This window comes from Ipomoea nil, unplaced genomic scaffold (genome assembly GCF_001879475.1).
Source record: "Ipomoea nil cultivar Tokyo-kokei standard unplaced genomic scaffold, Asagao_1.1 scaffold3056, whole genome shotgun sequence".
Classification (NCBI taxonomy): Eukaryota; Viridiplantae; Streptophyta; class Magnoliopsida; order Solanales; family Convolvulaceae; genus Ipomoea; species Ipomoea nil.
The window spans coordinates 1,330,898-1,348,712 of NW_017619484.1; the positions used below are offsets into that span (position 1 = coordinate 1,330,898).

Sequence of the window (17,815 nt, forward strand, 5' to 3'; positions counted from 1 at the left end):
GGGAAAATTGCAACGCCAACGCGCGATCTGGAAGCCTTTTAAGACGCACGGACACTACGGATGTATGGTAGAAAGAAAATCTGTGCCGTGTTATAATAACACTACCTTAAAAGCGTTATTTACCCGGTAACGGTGCAGTTAGAATCCTGGCACGCTTTCGACCGGCTACACAGACCTACTACGGATAGCTTGCACTAGCAATCGCGTAGGCGAACCTCACTATTGCTCAGACGACGGGAGGGAGAAGGAGAATCGAATAAATGACTCGAATTCAAGGTGTCTTTTGAAACGATGTTGGAAGCTGCTATTTATAGTAAGCAGCCCCTCCATCCCACCCACATGATGGACACAATGTTTTGTCCACATTTTAGCGCTTTTGGCGCTACACCTTACAAAGGAGCACATTTTGCGCTACCATGTAATGAAATGGATTTTCCATTTCTTAATCAAATGACAAAGTCAAAAGGGGTGAGGTGGACGCTTTCATCTTTCATTTTCCCAACAATCCCCCACAAATTAAAGAGGAAAGGAAAAGGGTAAGGTCTGAGCAATACAAATGAGTTGATCCTAGTGACACTGAGTAATCTACTTCCCGGGAGTGATGTTAATCTTGAGCTCACCGGTTAGATAAATTTTGAACTCGAATGCACACACCAACTCAAAAAGCAGGTTCTACAAAAGTCAAACTCTTTGACTTCTTATGAACACCCTTAGTATTAAAGAGTGTTACGTCTGTCTCAAATATGGACTTCTACCCTGTCAAAGTCTATCACAAAACAGACTTTTAAATGCTCCCAACTATCCCCCACCATTAAAGGGATTTAGGCTGATGCTATCATTGCCTGATAACGATCAAAACAAATTTTCATGCCAGTGTATAAAACTTGAACTGTCATATAGTGACATTAAGTACTTCTCTAGACGGGAGTGAATTTGATCTTGAACTCATCGAATAGACAAAGTTTGAACTCAACGCACTTAATTTGCTTTGGTCGCCTTGAATCTCATGAGGTCATACTCACGACCCTGAGATATCCCCTGTTAGGTCTATTCTAGGATAAACCTTCAACTCTGTCAAGTCTACCTCATCGCAGACCACCATGATCGGCTACAGAGTATTTATGGGTCTCAAACCCATTTCCCTTGATGTGTCAAGGACGGCCTTTCTGTTTAGGCCCTTTGTGAAATGATCTGCAATTTTCCTTTCAGATCTCACAAAAACCATTGTGATTACCCCATTTATTATTAGCTGCCGTACAGACTCATGTCTGACTCTTATGTGTCTACGTTTCCCATTGTAGACATCGTTTTGCGCAACACAAATGACAGTTTGTGAATCACAATGTGGTGAAGGTGTTGGACACTCCCACAATTACACGGTTATCACCATGTTTCTTAGCCACTCAGCTTCTTGGGATAACCCCATTATCTTTCATAAGAGGCGGTTAGCCCTTTTCTACTCAAGTTAGGGATCTCTTTAGGTCTATCTCAACATAGACCATGGTAGCCCTTTTCCACTCAAGTTAGGGATCTCTTTAGGTCTATCTCAACATAGACCATCCCAATTGAGTATAAGGCACCAAGAGCACTTTGTACTCATGTCATTATGCGGTGAATTCATTAGGTTTGTCTCAACAAAACCACCCTTTCTCAAAGAGTTATGAATTCATTAAGAGCTGTAGCTCAACCTCACAAGTACACACACTGTCGGAATGACCAACTAGTGTACTATTTTGTAACTCTTTTCATGGCTTCGTTTGACCACAGAAGTGGGATCTACCACGAATTCATTACCACTTGGACTTCAAGTCCTTCCAATGAGTCAACGACTAATCCTCATAATTAGCCCTCAAGTAAGTTGATTCTCTTGACCAAACTTACATGCACTTTGACGAGTACTTCGTTTACTCGTAAATAATCCCTTGAGATTTTCATGTTTAACATGAAACATTCTCTTTCATCATTATTCTCAATACCACAGAGAAACTTTTGATGAAAATATAAGGAGTTTATTACCCCCACAATGCAACACTTACAAATAATTTTGTCAAACGTATTTGATCTCTTACCCAGACTGATATTTGGTGCCCAACTTTAGCTCCTTTGTAGACTGAGTTTTGCCGACTTACTTTGTGGACCATTATAGCAGCTTTGCACTCTGCCTGATACATGCTCAACAGTTGAATATATTTCAACAAACTTGGTCATCTCAATTGATCACAATTACCCTTTAACTAGGAATTATAGGTATTTCAATATGACTCAACCAAGAGTTTAAATAATATATATACAAATGCTCATTGTTAGTAAGCCATAGAAATAATGTTGTCCACATGCTACATCAAGTTGAACAACATAATCACAAATTTCACATCATATTCTTATAAGAAATTAATCTCATACAAAAGGAATATGTTTAAGTTCATATTTATTCGGAATATCTCTCAACAATGAGACTTCAGAGTTACCACTAGCACAATTTTTCCTTCCCTTAAGGAATTTAAAACTCATATAAAGCATTCATAGGATGCAAATCAATATTACTATTGCAGTACTTCAACAACTTCTATTGCAAGGCTTTGATTGTATTAGCAACATATGAAAGTCAACCTCATTTCAGGTAAAGATCAAGTGGCGCTCTAACTAGCCTGCATGATCAACACCCTACTTCTTAAAAACTCCCAGGTCGAGTGGTGAAACCGAAGTTTACTTAAAAACCATCTTCCTAGACAGAGTGTTCAAGAATGATGACTTTTCTATGTTCTCACTAAATTACAATTGAAGCCTATGATATATGCTCTTATTTTTATACAAATAATTTTGGTAAAAGATTTGAGCAATATCTATGCACGAATTATTTCAATCAATGTCATTAGTATTCAAAACACTAAAGAAATAAGTACTACTAAGTAATCAAAATCTAGACTGCTCAACTAGAATTCAGTACTAAGATAACCATACTTCATGCGAACCCTTAGAACCAGAGCAAAAATAGTTACTCAAAATAACTATTTATTTAAAGAGACTCAATACTCATCTTGTTCTGTCAGATTGACTTTTGCTGGTTTTGCCCTTGTGATGGTAGCACTGGTGTGCTCGGTGTCCTTGCTTTCTGCACGCAAAACACCTTCCTTTAAACTTCTTGATTTTTCTACTCCTTTCGTTGTAGACGGTTCTGACACTTTGATTTTCATTTCCATTGGCACCGTACTTTTCTGACAGTGATTCCCAAATGACTTTTGCCGAATCTTGTTTGACATAGATGTCGAACAATTCGTCATTCATTTGTGACAGTAGGTATCCTCTGGCTGCCGCATTGTCATTTCTGAATTGAGTCAGAGTTACACCCGGTTCTTGACCCGGAATGTAATCTATTTCAGGACTGCTTTCTCTCGATTCTTTACCCGGAGTGTAATCAGGTTCATGATTACATTTTGTAGCACCAAACGGAGAGAACACTGTTGGAGTAGGTTCAGGTGCAACTGAAAATAGCACGTAAACCAACTTTAATTGTTCAAAAAGAATAAGCATTCTTTGAGCCCATCTGTTGTAATTTCTCCCATCAAGCGCGGTGATCTTTGATAGATCCGGTATGACAGAAGGTGTCATAATGCTAAAGGTTGACTGTTGCAAATTAATGCTTTTAACTGTTGGGGAAAATTGCAACGCCAACGCGCGATCTGGAAGCCTTTTAAGACGCACGGACACTACGGATGTATGGTAGAAAGAAAATCTGTGCCGTGTTATAATAACACTACCTTAAAAGCGTTATTTGCCCGGTAACGGTGCAGTTAGAACCCTGGCACGCTTTCGACCGGCTACACAGACCTACTACGGATAGCTTGCACTAGCAATCGCGTAGGCGAACTTCACTATTGCTCAGACGACGGGAGGGAGAAAGAGAATCGAATAAATGACTCGAATTCAAGGTGTCTTTTGAAACGATGTTGGAAGCTGCTATTTATAGTAAGCAGCCCCTCCATCCCACCCACATGATGGACACAGTGTTTTGTCCACATTTTAGCGCTTTTGGCGCTACACCTTACAAAGGAGCACATTTTGCGCTACCATGTAATGAAATGGATTTTCCATTTCTTAATCAAATGACAAAGTCAAAAGGGGTGAGGTGGACGCTTTCATCTTTCATTTTCCCAACAAAGGATACTAAGTTACTTTACAAATCAAGTCTTAAGTACGAACCCATGGTTACTCCTTGTGTGTTACAAGCTAAGCATAAGACTTACTTATTCTCATGCGACGGTCCAATGAAATCACCCCGCTGCTGTTTTCAGTCCTTTGATCCAATCAAAAATTGCTTTTGCACCCTTCCAACCCCTTCCCTAGATCCCTCCAATCGGAGGTATTGTGTGAGAGCGTATTTTCTTGTTTATGATCATATATACTTGTTTATCAATGGAGGGGCCAACTCCAAGCTTCATGCGTTCTCTTTCGACACTAGATCATCAAAATGGAAGGAAATAGAGTCCTTGTTGAGCGAATTTGAAGAACGCAAAATTCCCATTCCCCATGATCACATTGGCAATATAGGGCTCTCTTCTAAGTTTAATGATAATACTCAGATTCTGGTCACCCTTGATCATGGTAGACCTACTGCGTATCGTGTTAGGATTGGTGCAGCAGGGAGTTCTCTCCACCCTAAATCCTATAGGCGTTTACTTGAATATAATTGGACCTGGCGGAGTAACACATCACACCTACTTGATATTGGAAATCAAAGGTTTTGTGTGATTTTTTCTAGGGAGGAAAAACCTCTTTTGGTTTATGCCTTCAAGATGGATTTTGCAGTTGAATATGAAAACCAGGGAAAGTCAACCTCACTTGCAAAGCCCTCCATAGAGATTCTTTGTTCCAAGAAATTTATGTGCTCCGTATGTTATTGTGTTTGTTTGGCGTAAGTACAACTATCTTTCTTGACATTTCAATATTCTTATGTGCTTCAATTCCAGTGTTTATTTCTGCTCTGATCCTACTTAATTATTGTTGTTTCACTACTGAAAATTATAGAATTTCCGACCACCTGAAAGTGATCTTAAATCAAGTTGAAAGCAAAAAGTGGTCGGAAATAATAGCAACAAAGGTTTTTCCGGATACCAAAAGTGGTCGGAACAAGGCTTTCGACTTGATTAAGATCACTTTCAGGTGGTCGGAAATTCCATAATTTCCAGTAGTGTTTATTGTGCCAATTTCTTAGTGTGGCTATATATCCCCTTGATATATATATTTGGTATATAATCTATTTTGCAGCAATGCTCCTGTATCTCAACGTTGTATTCCCTGGGAGCCAAAAAGGGAGCCAGGTGTTGTGTATCTTGAGGTACATTACATACAAAAGATAACTAGGCAATATATATAATGTTAGTTTTGAGCTCTTTTCTTCATTCACCATTCTTGTAATTGTCTTTGTGATCACACCAGGTGTAGAGGCTTGCTTTGTAAGGAGATGATGATTTATCTTTATGTTGCCACTGCTCAGTAATCCCATACAACCCAGGCTAGTTTATCTCTGTTTTTCAAGACCAAGCTAGTTGTACAAAAAAAATTCTTATGTAAAATCAAACTAGCAAATAAGAGTTATACTACATGCGCTCCAGAATTATACTCCTTATTTTTACTCAATGATTTTTCTTGTTGAGATGGTTGCTTCGATGGGTGTCCTTGTCCTCTTCTTTCTTTGCGCTAGAGGTATCAATCTGGCCACTCTTTTACAGTACAGTTACGTTGTTTTCTTAATCTTATTTTCTAATTGATCGAAGTCTTAATACTTCTTTGTAGAACACGCATTGACAAATATCTTCTAGTATTTATTCTCGTCGGTGATTGAATTTGTCAAGCAACCAAATTCAATTATTACACCTTCATTGTATCTCAAAAGTTTTTATCTGTTTATCTTGTTGCTTTAGTAAAAGATTGATAAGAAACTTTTAAGAAAGTGAACATAATTCATGCCATGAAAGTGTTATCCAATTTGTATACTCTTAATCTTTATTCTTACAAGAACAACATTGGAGAATGTCAAATATTAGACAATAGACGTTTGTTCCTCAAATAATAAATATATATATTCAGAATATAACTCATCAACACAATCCACAATATAATATAAACTACAATATAATCCAAACTAAAACACAATCTACAAAATACATATTATATATCAAGTTTACATATCCTTTGTGATCATAAAGATATTAGTTTTGAGCTATTCTCTTCATTCACCACCATTCTTGTAATTGTCTTTGTGACCACATCAAGTGTAGAGGCTTGCTTTGTAAGGAAATGATGATTTATCTTTATATTGCAACTCTGCTCAATAATCCCATACAACACACGTTGGTTTATCTTTGTTTTCCAAGACCAAGCTAGTAGTACAAAAATTTTCTATGACAAATCAAACTAGCAAATAAGAGTTATACTACATGTACAGTGTGCTCTCAAATTATACTCCCTCACTTTTACTCTATGATGTGGCAAACAAAAGTTGGATATTTTCATCCCATAAATCCTAGAAAAAATGTCTACATTAAAATTTTGTGAGAGAGAGTAGAAGTTGAGAGGAAAAAACAGAAGTCCATATAGCATTTTCTAGCAAATAATGATGTATTTGAGAACATCCCTCTATAATTGGTAGTATATATGTTTGGAATTGTACTAACACTTTTGGTTCTTGCACCCCAATTTGTAGTACTCTGCCCAGCTTCACCATGCCTTTTACTCTCTTTTCCCATCTTTATAGCCCATTGTGAATCTTTTATGATCCACGTGTTGCCTTTATTAAAAAATATATATATTTAGACCGTGTTTGGTAAATGCATGTTAGCTGATAGTTGTTAGTTGTTAGCTGATTGCGTTAATTAGAGGGTATAACTAGTTGATAACATTAGTTGATTGTAGAAAGGTGTTTGGTAAATTAGCTGTTAGCTAATAGATGTTTGGTATAATTTCTTTTCTAAAAAAGTTAATTGAAAAATTGATTTGAGCAGCTTTTTTAATTTTAGTATTTTGGAATTACAAAAAGCTAAACAACCAAACATTTATATTGATTTTTTATAACCAAATCAAATAATTAATTGTGGTACCAAGACTATGTGGTCTAATGGTACCCGGGTTGGACTTTTATTTGGAAGGTTGTGAGTTCGAGCTTTAGTGGAGGCGTTATTGGTTCTTTGTGTTTCAGTAGGTTGAGAAAATATATGAATAGATACTACATTGTAATAGAGTCAGTAACATTCCAAGATAATTGATAAGTATTTTACCAAACAAACCTTAATATAAAAATATAGGGAAATGTAATATCATTGAAAACATCATTTGATACAACATGCAAATTGTATTCTCATCGATATTTACACATGTTCCAAGTTTTTTAAAAGTCGTAGAAATTACAAATGCAATGTTCATTAAAAATGGATGATTTTTTTTTCAAACTGTTTTATAAATTCTTACTCGTGAGACGGATCAGGTCTGTTTGGTTTTGTTCGCATTTATTCTGATTCCTGGTTCAAAAATTTATTTATTTATTTTTGAAAATTTTATTTCCTAATTTCAAATCGTCTAAATTCAACAATTATTTTATTTTTTTTCGGTTCTGAATCGTAACAAGAATCATCCCTAGTATTTCAATTCGGTTGTTATAGTGTCCGGTTTGGTTCAAATTGAACCGTAGTCATCCCTACATATAATCAATAATTTATTGGAGAAGAAAAATAAATGAAATAATTATTTTAAGGGTAAAAATGTTCATGTAATACTAATCAAGTATAAACTAATTGTTACTTATAAGAGAAAGAAAAAGTGTGATACTTTTGAAGAAAAATGTACGGAGTAATATTTTTAAATAGAGCGTAATACTCATTCCGTAAATGTACGGAGTAATATTTTTAAATAGAGCGTAATACTCATTCCGTAAATGTACGGAGTAATATTTTTAAATAGAGTGTAATACTCATTCCGTCCCATTTTATATATGTGTTTGTTTTGGATAACGAAGTTTGATTGAAGTTTAGTATTAGTATATAATTTTTTATTTTATTTTTTGAAATACTCATGATTCTTTACAAGTAGTATGTGTTCTATACATTCACAGACATGCACTTTCAGCCTAAAACGGCTAAGTCCCCACTACCAGGGTTCAAATCTATGACCATTCTTTTGGAGTTGTAACCGGGATGTCATCACACTACATAGTAGTTTGCAATAGTTGACAGTATATAAAATTTATTTATTAATAACACTTGCACCATATTTAGTTCACAAAATGAAATTTGATAGAATTATAATTTACATTATAAGATCTAATCAATAAAGAATAGAATTCATATTCCATTATTTTGTTCGTTGAAAAAATGTATTTCATAATTTTATTCCAATTTTCAATTAATTATAAAAATATTGAAATAAATAATCATTTTTTTTTGAAATACTTAGGATTCTTTACAATGTAGTATCCGTTTTATACTTTTACATTTTCAGCCCAAAGAATTCATTACATGGTAGTTGGCAAATAAATAATCATTTAAAAAACAATAATTTTATTTTTTATTTTTGACCCAAAAACAATAATTTTATATTCTCGCGGATACTTAAAATTCTGCACAAGATTTTTTTTTATGCAAAAGATTTTCTTCTCCTGTAAAAAAAACTAGCTTAATATTACTGTATAAATAGCATGGGGACACTAAAAGAAGAGAACCCAAGCAAAGACGGAATTATAACTAAATTGTCAAAAGTGAGATTTGAACCCACGCCTTCTCACAAAGACCTTGGCACCTTAGAGGCTTAAACCACTCAGCCATCTTAACTTCATATTTAATTTTGATAAAGTATTTATTTATACAGATCCGTAGAAAAAGCTAAGGAAGAGAACCCATGCAAAGACGGAATTATAACTAAATTGTTAGAAGTGGGATTTGAACTCACGCCTTCTCACGAAGACCAGAACTTGAGTCTGGCGCCTTAAACCACTCGGCCATCCTGACTTCATGTGTAATTTTGATCAAGTATTTATTTATACAGATTTGTAGAAAAAGCTTTTCTAATAATAGAGTACGAGTAGCCAGACTTTTTAAATCAAATTTCACGACTCAATATCTAATCATCTCTATTTAATTGTTTAGTTTTTGGTATAACCTTTTGGAGTCATTACTAGTACCAAAATGGTTTAGTTTAAGTACCAATTAGTCTCTATACTATTGTAAAATATGGAGTATTATTTAGTCCTTCTATTTTTGTACAATAAACTTGATCAATTTAGTCCTTATACTATTAAAAATAAAATAATTAAGTAAGATTATTAACGTTAACACTCTCTCGATTGATCCTATCACATGAGATTTTTTTAGTTCAATTTATCTTTCATGTGTGGACTACAGGTTATTACAAAACAGTGTTTACTCGATATATACTACTGAATAGTGACTATGAATTTTCCTTCTTACCAAAAAAAGTATATTTAAATAAAATTATTAATGGTGTTAGTTAAGTTCTTGCAAGTGACATGATATTTTATGCACTTTATGTTAACATATTAATACTTAGTGATTTGACAGTCACATAATCGTCATATAATTTAGTCGTGTTAGCATATTTAACAGTTTAACTAATTACATTATTAGTTTAACTTAATTAATTTAGTTTTTAATAGTATAGAAACTAATTGACCAATTTTATAATATAAAGACTAAATTAAACATTTTTTAGAAAATTTCTAAAATGATCCCCCAACTACAACCCTTTCTGAAATTGGTCCTATGACTTTTAATTGAACACAATTAAACTGGTCCTCCAATTATTAGATTTAAAGCCAAATCGATTCTCCGTTAGTTGAGCGTGAACTTGGCGTCAAATTAGAAGTCAAAATAGAAAATTTAAATTGTATAATATATGTTTAGACTACCATCACTTTTGTTTTTTATCCCAAATTAACGAACAAATTGTTGAAGCTTGAAGAACCTAATCCAATATAATTAGCTTACCTTTGCTTAGCTTCAAGTAATCTTATTATATTCTCTGTCTATTTCATTACCCTCAAAATTGAACCAAACATGCTATAAAGAAAAAAAAAATTATGAATTATCTGAGTTAATATTGCTATATAAATTTAGCTCATAATATAAGTATTGACAAAAAAATATAGTAAATAATATAATTAAAATTATAAGTCAATCTTAATCAATTGGACCTAATAACAAGCTAAGTAATTACAAATCAATTGATTTACTTATTAGTAAGTAAATTTTGAATCAATTGTAAATGTATCCTCGTTGGCCATTTGCTCTTAATTAACCGATGAATCGATAAACTTTGCATGAAAAAAAATATTGTAAAGAGAAGAGAGAATGATAGACAATAAAGTAGGGCATAATTCAAATTTCATTCCACTAACATACATTGTACATTTTACAAGAGGATATATATATATATATATATATATATATATATATATATATATATATATATATATATATATGTGTGTGTGTGTGTGTGTGTGTGTGTGTGTGTGTGTGTGTGAAAGGTTCCCGTGTGGTGAAAGGTTCCCGTGCGGATGTGCGGTGGATTAATGTGCGTGAGCGTTATGCTTAATGTGCTTGGGATTTGTACTTAATGTGCGTGAATGTGTCAAATGTGGCAGAAAATATTGATGTCAGCTTCTTCCCCATCCCCAGTAGCTATTTGCCCCCTCCCTGATAATGATGATGCGGAGGCGGGCTATGGTGGTTAAAAATTATGGGAATAATACAACAGAAATCCACACTTAGCTGCTGTGCAAATTTTACTGTGCGTGCATCATATATATAAACATTCAACTGCACTGAAGGTAGCTGATAATCCAGAATCCATGGCCAAATTGAAGGAAGAAGTAACAAGAAGCTTGGGCGTTAATGTGCATGAGTTTCTGTTCTGCTTCCTTCTGAGCTCGTAATTCTGAAATACGCACGCACATTAAGCACAAATCTCACGCACATTAAACACAATACTCAAGCACATTAAGTTCAAAACTCACGCATATTAACATGACACACATTAAGTACAAATCTCAGGCACATTGAGTTCAAATCTCACGCACATTAAGTATAAATCTCACGCACATTAATCTACCGCACATCCGCACGGGAAGCAAAAAATGCACCTGATCCCTTCCCATATATATATATATATATATATATATATATATATATATATATATATATATATATATATATATATATATATATATAATAAACTATAACCGCAAACATAAATGGGGACATATATAAATATGTCCATTACATAATAATGACCACTAATGATATTATTTATAACACCCCCCTTGGACATTATTTGATTATGATCTTGCCTCGTTAAAAACTTATTAGGAAAATCCTATGGGAAAAACCTAGACAAGAAAAGGAGTACAATGTATATGGATATTTGAATACATTATATTCATGCTTTGTTAAAAACTCCACTAGGAAAACCACGTGGAAAAAACCTAATTGAAGAAAAGAGTACATGATGTTTGTAAACTCATATATTGTATTGGTTACTTCATTAAAAACCTTAACTTAAGAAAACCCTGTGGGAGAAACTTAGTTAAGAAAAAAAGAGTATAACCATAAGTCTTCAAGGCATAATCTTCAGGATTTTGGGAGTTGTCTATTTAAGTATTTATATGCAACTTCCTCATATTGACATTATTATATCATACTCATGCCTCGTTAAAAACCATACTAGAAAAACCCAATGGGAAAAACCTAGTGACGAAAAGAATACATGGTATGTATATGTTCGAAAAAGTACAACTATTAGTCTTTTAAGACCCAATCTATAGGATTGATTCGAATGAATGTACTTCCTGTCTCCCCTTGAAGATAACAATGTTCAAGTTATACATGACTTAAAGTAAAGTCATTGTTTCAAAAGAGTGTGGAGAGGGGATATAGTACAACATTCAGGTTTGTCATTAGAATTTATAAAATAATCTTGTAACTCTTCTGGAGCATATGAAGGTTTCTTGTGACTCTTCTGGAGCATACGTAGGTAGAATATTTATATAACTTGTCCACTATCCTTCAAATATATCCACTTATAATTTGTATAAGACAAACTTTATTATCTTCACATATGATAGTGGAGGTAAAGAAAAACATATATAACCAGTTGAGATTTGGCATCATGAGAGTCAAAACAAAGAGTCAATATACCCAAGTGGCCTTTGAAAATCACACATTTGCTTTATTGCATGAATTTCAAAATCTTTTTATAAATCGAAGGTACTGGAGGATATTTGAATATTATTTCAATATTCAATTATAGGAGGAGCACTAGGTGTTGCTAGTAATTTCATTGCAAGGACAATGTCAGACCTAATGCGATCATGCCCCATTCCCTATAATCACAGGGGCGATATAGAACTCTCTTCTAAGTTTAACGATAATACTCAGATTCTGATAGCCCTTGATTATGGTAGACGTAGACCTACTGCATATCGTGTTAGTTTTGGTGCAGCAGGGAGTTCTCTCGGCCCTAAATCCTATAGGTCTTTACTTGAATATAATTGGGCAGGCTCTAATAACATATCACACCTACTTGATATTGGAAATCAAAGATTTTGTGTGATTTTTTCTAGGGAGGACAAACCTCTTTTGGTGTATGCCTTCAAGATGGATTTTGCACTTGAATATGAAAACCAGGGAAAGTCAACCTCACTTGCAAAGCCCTCCATATAGATTCTCTATTCCAAGAAATTTATACCCTCCATATGTAATTGTGTTTCTTTGGTGTAAGTACAGCTATCTTTCTTTACATTTCAATATTCTTATGCGCTTCAATTGCTGTGTTTATTTCTGCTATGACCCTACTTAATTATTGTTATTTATTGTGCCAATATCTTAGTGTGGCTATATCCCCTTGATGATATTTGGTTTATAATATATTTTGCAGTTATGCTTCTGCATCTCAATGTTGTGTTCCTTGGGATAAAGTCAAGCCCAGAAATAATAATTCTAATATAGAGGAGCCACAAAGGGAGCCAGGTGTTGTGTATCTCGAGGTACATTACATACAAAAGATTACTAGTTAGCTCTTTGGCTGGCAATATAATGTTAGTTTTGAGCTCTCTTCTCTTCATTCACCATTCTTGTAATTGTCTTTGTCATCACACCAAGTGTAGAGGCTTGCTTTGTAGGGAGATGATGATTTATCTTTATGTTGCCACTGCTTAGTAATCCCATACAACCCACGCTGGTTTATCTTTGTTTTCCAAGACAAAAATTTTCTATGACAAATCAAACTAGCAAATTAGAGTTATACTACATGTGCTTCTAAATTATACTCCCTCACTTTTATTTCATGATGTGACAAACAAGAATTGAATATTTTTATTATGTGGATCCTAAAAAAGTGTATGCATTAAGAATTTGTTAGATTAAATAGAAGTTGTGAGTAAGAAACAGGAATCCGGCCATATAATATTTACGAGCAAATAATGATGTATTTGGGAACATCCCTCTACAATTGGTAGTATATATGTTTGGAATTATACTAACACTTCCAGTTCTTGCACCCCAATTTGCGATACTCTGTCCAGCTTCATCTTGCCTTTTACTCTCTTTCTCCATCTTTATAGCCCATTGTGAATCTTTTTATGATCGACATGTTGCCTTTATAAAAAAAAATAAATAAATAAATAAATAAATTTAGCTCGCATTGGCAGCTCAGTTGGTCATAGAGTTGAAGTTTGAAGGGAATGATCAGGGATTGAGTCTCATCCGCGGCAGTGTGGAAACAACCTCTTAAAGTGAGGGAGCTCTTTGTGCGCAGTAAGTAAAAGTCTAGCCTCTGTAATTCAGTTGAGTTATCATGATTTACATCATTCTAAATGTTCGGGGTGTGGAGGCCCTTGGAGTTGGGGATTCAACCTTTAGGGAAGAAAAAAAATATTTAGTATAAAAATGTAGGGAAATGTAATATCATTGAAAACCTCAATTGATACAACTATCGAATTGTACTCTCATCCATATTTACACATGTTTCAAGTAATTTTCAAGTCGTAGAAATTTTAAATGCAATGCTCATTCAAAATGGACTTTTTTTTTTTTTTTTTGTGAGGTTGTCTTATAAATATTTATTCGTGAGAAGGATCACGTCTAAATGGAAAATGAAAAATGTAATTCTAATTATGTATAAACTAATTATTACTTATAAGAAATTAAAAGTGTGATATATTTGAAGAGAAATATAATATTTTTAAATAAAGTGTAATACTTCTTTTGTACCATTTTATGTATTTTGTTTGGTTAACGAGACTTACTGAAGTTATTTAACTTTTCATAATGTTAAGTTTAATATTATATAAAATTTATTTATTTAGAAACTATATTAAAAGTACTATTAAACAAAAAAAAATAATTAAATTTAAAAATAATTAAAAATTACTCATGAGAATAAGCATAGAAGAAAGAGTTGATTTGCCTCCAAAAAAATGCGATGGTATAATAAGGCTACAATTGAACAGATCCAGCAAGCTCGAATTGATGTAACATGAAACCTATTAGTCCGAAAGCATCGTAAAGAGCAACAAAAGTCCACATACCCCCTAATTGACACCGAGTAAAATCTCCATGTGCTTTAAGACCCCATAGTAACAACAAAGAATGTGCTAAACTATTAGCAGGAGTCGAAAGTGCGACATTTAAGAAATTGCAACCTTTCATATAAGAACTAACATGAATAGTAAACAAGATAGATAAAATGGGACAGAGAGAGTATTAATAAGGATAAATTGATTGCTAGAAAAAGAGTAATACAATATTCCAGCAAGCATAATCGTGACAAAATAATTAGCTCACGATTACTAAAATTATTCATCATCTAACATTGGATGTGATTATATTTATAATAAATGTTAGATCACATATGCACATAAATAATAAATATTTGTTTCTCTACAAATTTTCCAATCAACATCCAACGAGCTTTGACTCGCTCTCATCATTATTGATTAGCTCGTCGATGAGTTGGGGTCTTCTTTTGTACGAACCTTAGCTTCATGGTGGTTCATTAGAACTGGATTCTTCTTGAGCTACTTCTTGTTGAGATGGCTACTTCAAGTCGTGGGGGTCCCCTTGTCCTCTTCTTTCAATTCTTTTAAGAAGTCGAGCTAGAGGTAGATTAGAGCTATATGGCAACTCTTTTACAATTGTTGTTACGTACGTTAAAACTGTCTTAATTGGATTGAGCTTGTTCCCTTCTTATTAATTATATTAGCTTGTGTTGTAATCAGAATGCCCATTAGCTTATATACTATAGAAGTATAGATCAAAGGAAAGTTACGTTGTTGAGAGAAAAACTAAGGGACAAAGCAAGGAAGATCTTATTCATCATCACCATCATCAAGGAAGACCTTGTGGTTTAATGGCACCCAGGTTGGATTCTCATATTGAAGGTTGTGAGTTCGAGTCTCATTATATATATTGCTAGGAATCCCGTTAGACTTCTAGGCTGTCTCATTCGAGGATATTTGTTTCCAGCGTTCACCCTATATTTCTGTTGCTTGGCTCCATTTATGAATGCATGCATGACACTGGTTTAACATAGATGCAAGGAAGAAAATTTGTGTCCAATTAAGGCCAGCTTTAACAACTGTAAAAGAGTGCGTGGCCAGATAGCTCTAATCTATACCGGCCTCTATCTCAACAAGAATTAGCTCAAGAAGGTAATCCAGTTCGAGGAAAGCAGAACGCCTAGCCGCCACTTCACTTCATCAAAATGAAAGGAAATAGGGTCCTTGTTGAGCAAAATTCCAAATCCTTATCGTCGATAATACTCAGATTCTGGTCGCCCTTATTAGGCTTGGTGCAGCAAGGAGTTCTCTCCGGCCTAAATCATATAGGTGTTTACTTGAACATAATTATGGGGTTAATAACATCTCACACCTACTTGATATTGGAAGTCAAAGGTTTTGTGTATTTTTTCTATCATATAGGTGTTTACTTGAACATAATTATGGGGTTAATAACATCTCACACCTACTTGATATTGGAAGTCAAAGGTTTTGTGTATTTTTTCTGGGTACGACAAACATATTTTGGTTTATGCCTTCAAGATGGATTTTGCAGTTGAATATGAAAACCAGGGAAAGTCAACCTCACTTGCAATGCCCTCAATACAGATTCTCTGTTCCAAGAAATTTTTTCCCTCCATAGTAAATTGTGTTTGTTTGGCGTAAGTACAACTGTCTTTCTTGACATTTCAATATTCTTATGTGCTTCAATTCCTGTGTTTATTTCTGCTCTGATCCTATTTAATTATTGTTGTTTATTGTGACATGTTGTTTATTGTGCCAATATCTTAGTGTGGCTATGGAGTGTTTGGTAAATAGTCGTTAGCTGATTGGGTTAGTGAATTTAATTAGTTGATAGCATTATCTTATTATAGAAAGTTATCCGATATGTAAATGCACTTTCTTAAAAAGTTGTTCAAAATAATTTCAGAGTAACTTTTTGAATTTTAACATTTTGAGCAATAAAAAGTTAATTAATCAAATACTTATATTATTTATTCAACCAATCAAATAGTTAATAGTTGTCAAGTAAGCTAAATTTAATTAGTAGGCTAACTATTTTACCATTCAGAGCCTATATCCCCCTTTTTTGATGATATTTGCTTTATAATCTATTTTGCAGCTATGCTCCTGCATCTCAATGTTGTGTTCCCTGGGATAAAGTCAAGCCCAGAAATAATAATTCTAAGGCTAACCTCAACCCAGCAAGTGAACCACTTGCTAGGTGAAGTGGTTAAGAAAAATATTATTCTTTTATTGTATAACTTGCCACGTAGGAAAGCAAGTTAGCAAGCACTTTCTAAGTACTTGCCACGTAGGAAAGCAAGTTAGCAAGCACTTTCTAACTTAGAAAGTGCTTGCTAATTGTTTCAAAGCTGCAAGGCGGCAGCTTTTGTCACTTTTGCTGACAAAAGCTGCTGTTTTATTTTTATTTTTTAACTTATATTATTATTTAATTATTACATTTATAATATAATATAAAAGTAGGACCATTTTAGAAAGTGAGAGAATATTGTAGGATGTAGAACAAATAGTAGATAGTTTGTAAATTTGATGATGTGGAAGTGGGACCCATTTTAGAAAGTGAGAGAAATTGTTGGGATAAGGATAGCCTAATATAAGGGAGCCAGAAAGGAAGTCAGGTGTTGTGTATCTCGACGTACAAAAGATTACTTAGTTAGCTCTTTGGGTGTCCATATAATGTTAGTTTTGAGCTCTTCTCTTCATTCACCACCATTCTTGTAATTGTCTTTGTGATCACACTAGGTGTATGTCTTCATGTATAAACCAATTGTTACTTATAAGAGAGAAAAAGTGTGATACGTTTGAAGAAAAATATAATATTTTAAAACAAAGTGTAATACTCATTTTGTCCCATTTTATGTGTTTGGTTTGGTTAAACAAATTTGACTGAAGTTTAATATTATTATATAAAATTTATTTATTTAGAAATTGCATTAAATGTACTATTAAATACATAAAAATCAAATTTAAAAATAATTAAAAATACTAATCAAAATAAGCATAGAAGAAATAGTTAGTTTGCCCGCCACAATTGGACTGATCAAGCAAGCTCAAATTGATGTAACATGAAACCTATTAGTCCCAAAGGGCCATGGAGAACAACACGGACCCCATAGTAACAACAAAGAATGTGTTAAACTATCCGCAATTGAACTGATCAAGCAAGCTCGAATTGATGTAACATGAAACCTATTAGTCCCAAAGTGCCATGGAGAGCAACACGGACCCCAT

The 17,815-nt window shown here is 33.8% G+C and overlaps 1 protein-coding gene, 1 long non-coding RNA gene and 1 other non-coding gene across 6 annotated transcripts; 2 read left to right on the forward strand and 1 right to left on the reverse strand.

Moving 5' to 3' along the window:
- Nucleotides 1-4,165: 4,165 nt before the first annotated feature.
- Nucleotides 4,166-13,258, forward strand: LOC109164103. Of its 3 annotated transcripts, none has more exons than XM_019312858.1 (3): nt 4,166-4,912; nt 12,940-13,048; nt 13,163-13,258. In XM_019312858.1, the coding sequence occupies exons 1-3, from the start codon at nt 4,203-4,205 to the stop codon at nt 13,166-13,168; spliced, it is 825 nt and encodes a 274-aa protein (XP_019168403.1). In that variant the 5' UTR covers nt 4,166-4,202; the 3' UTR covers nt 13,169-13,258. The 3 variants fall into 3 exon arrangements, with proteins under 3 accessions (XP_019168403.1, XP_019168404.1, XP_019168402.1); XM_019312859.1 differs by lacking the exons at nt 12,940-13,048; nt 13,163-13,258 and adding exons at nt 5,266-5,335; nt 5,437-5,507; XM_019312857.1 differs by lacking the exon at nt 13,163-13,258 and having other exon boundaries at nt 12,940-13,109.
- On the reverse strand, nt 8,913-8,996 carry TRNAL-CAA. Its single transcript has one exon. It is a non-coding gene; the product is annotated as a tRNA-Leu (tRNA).
- Nucleotides 13,259-15,858: 2,600 nt separating the features above from the next.
- On the forward strand, nt 15,859-16,749 carry LOC109164106. Of its 2 annotated transcripts, none has more exons than XR_002051384.1 (3): nt 15,859-15,955; nt 16,049-16,221; nt 16,683-16,749. It is a non-coding gene; the product is annotated as an uncharacterized LOC109164106 (long non-coding RNA). The 2 variants fall into 2 exon arrangements; XR_002051383.1 differs by having other exon boundaries at nt 15,862-15,889; nt 15,983-16,221.
- The last annotated feature ends 1,066 nt before the right edge of the window (nt 16,750-17,815 follow it).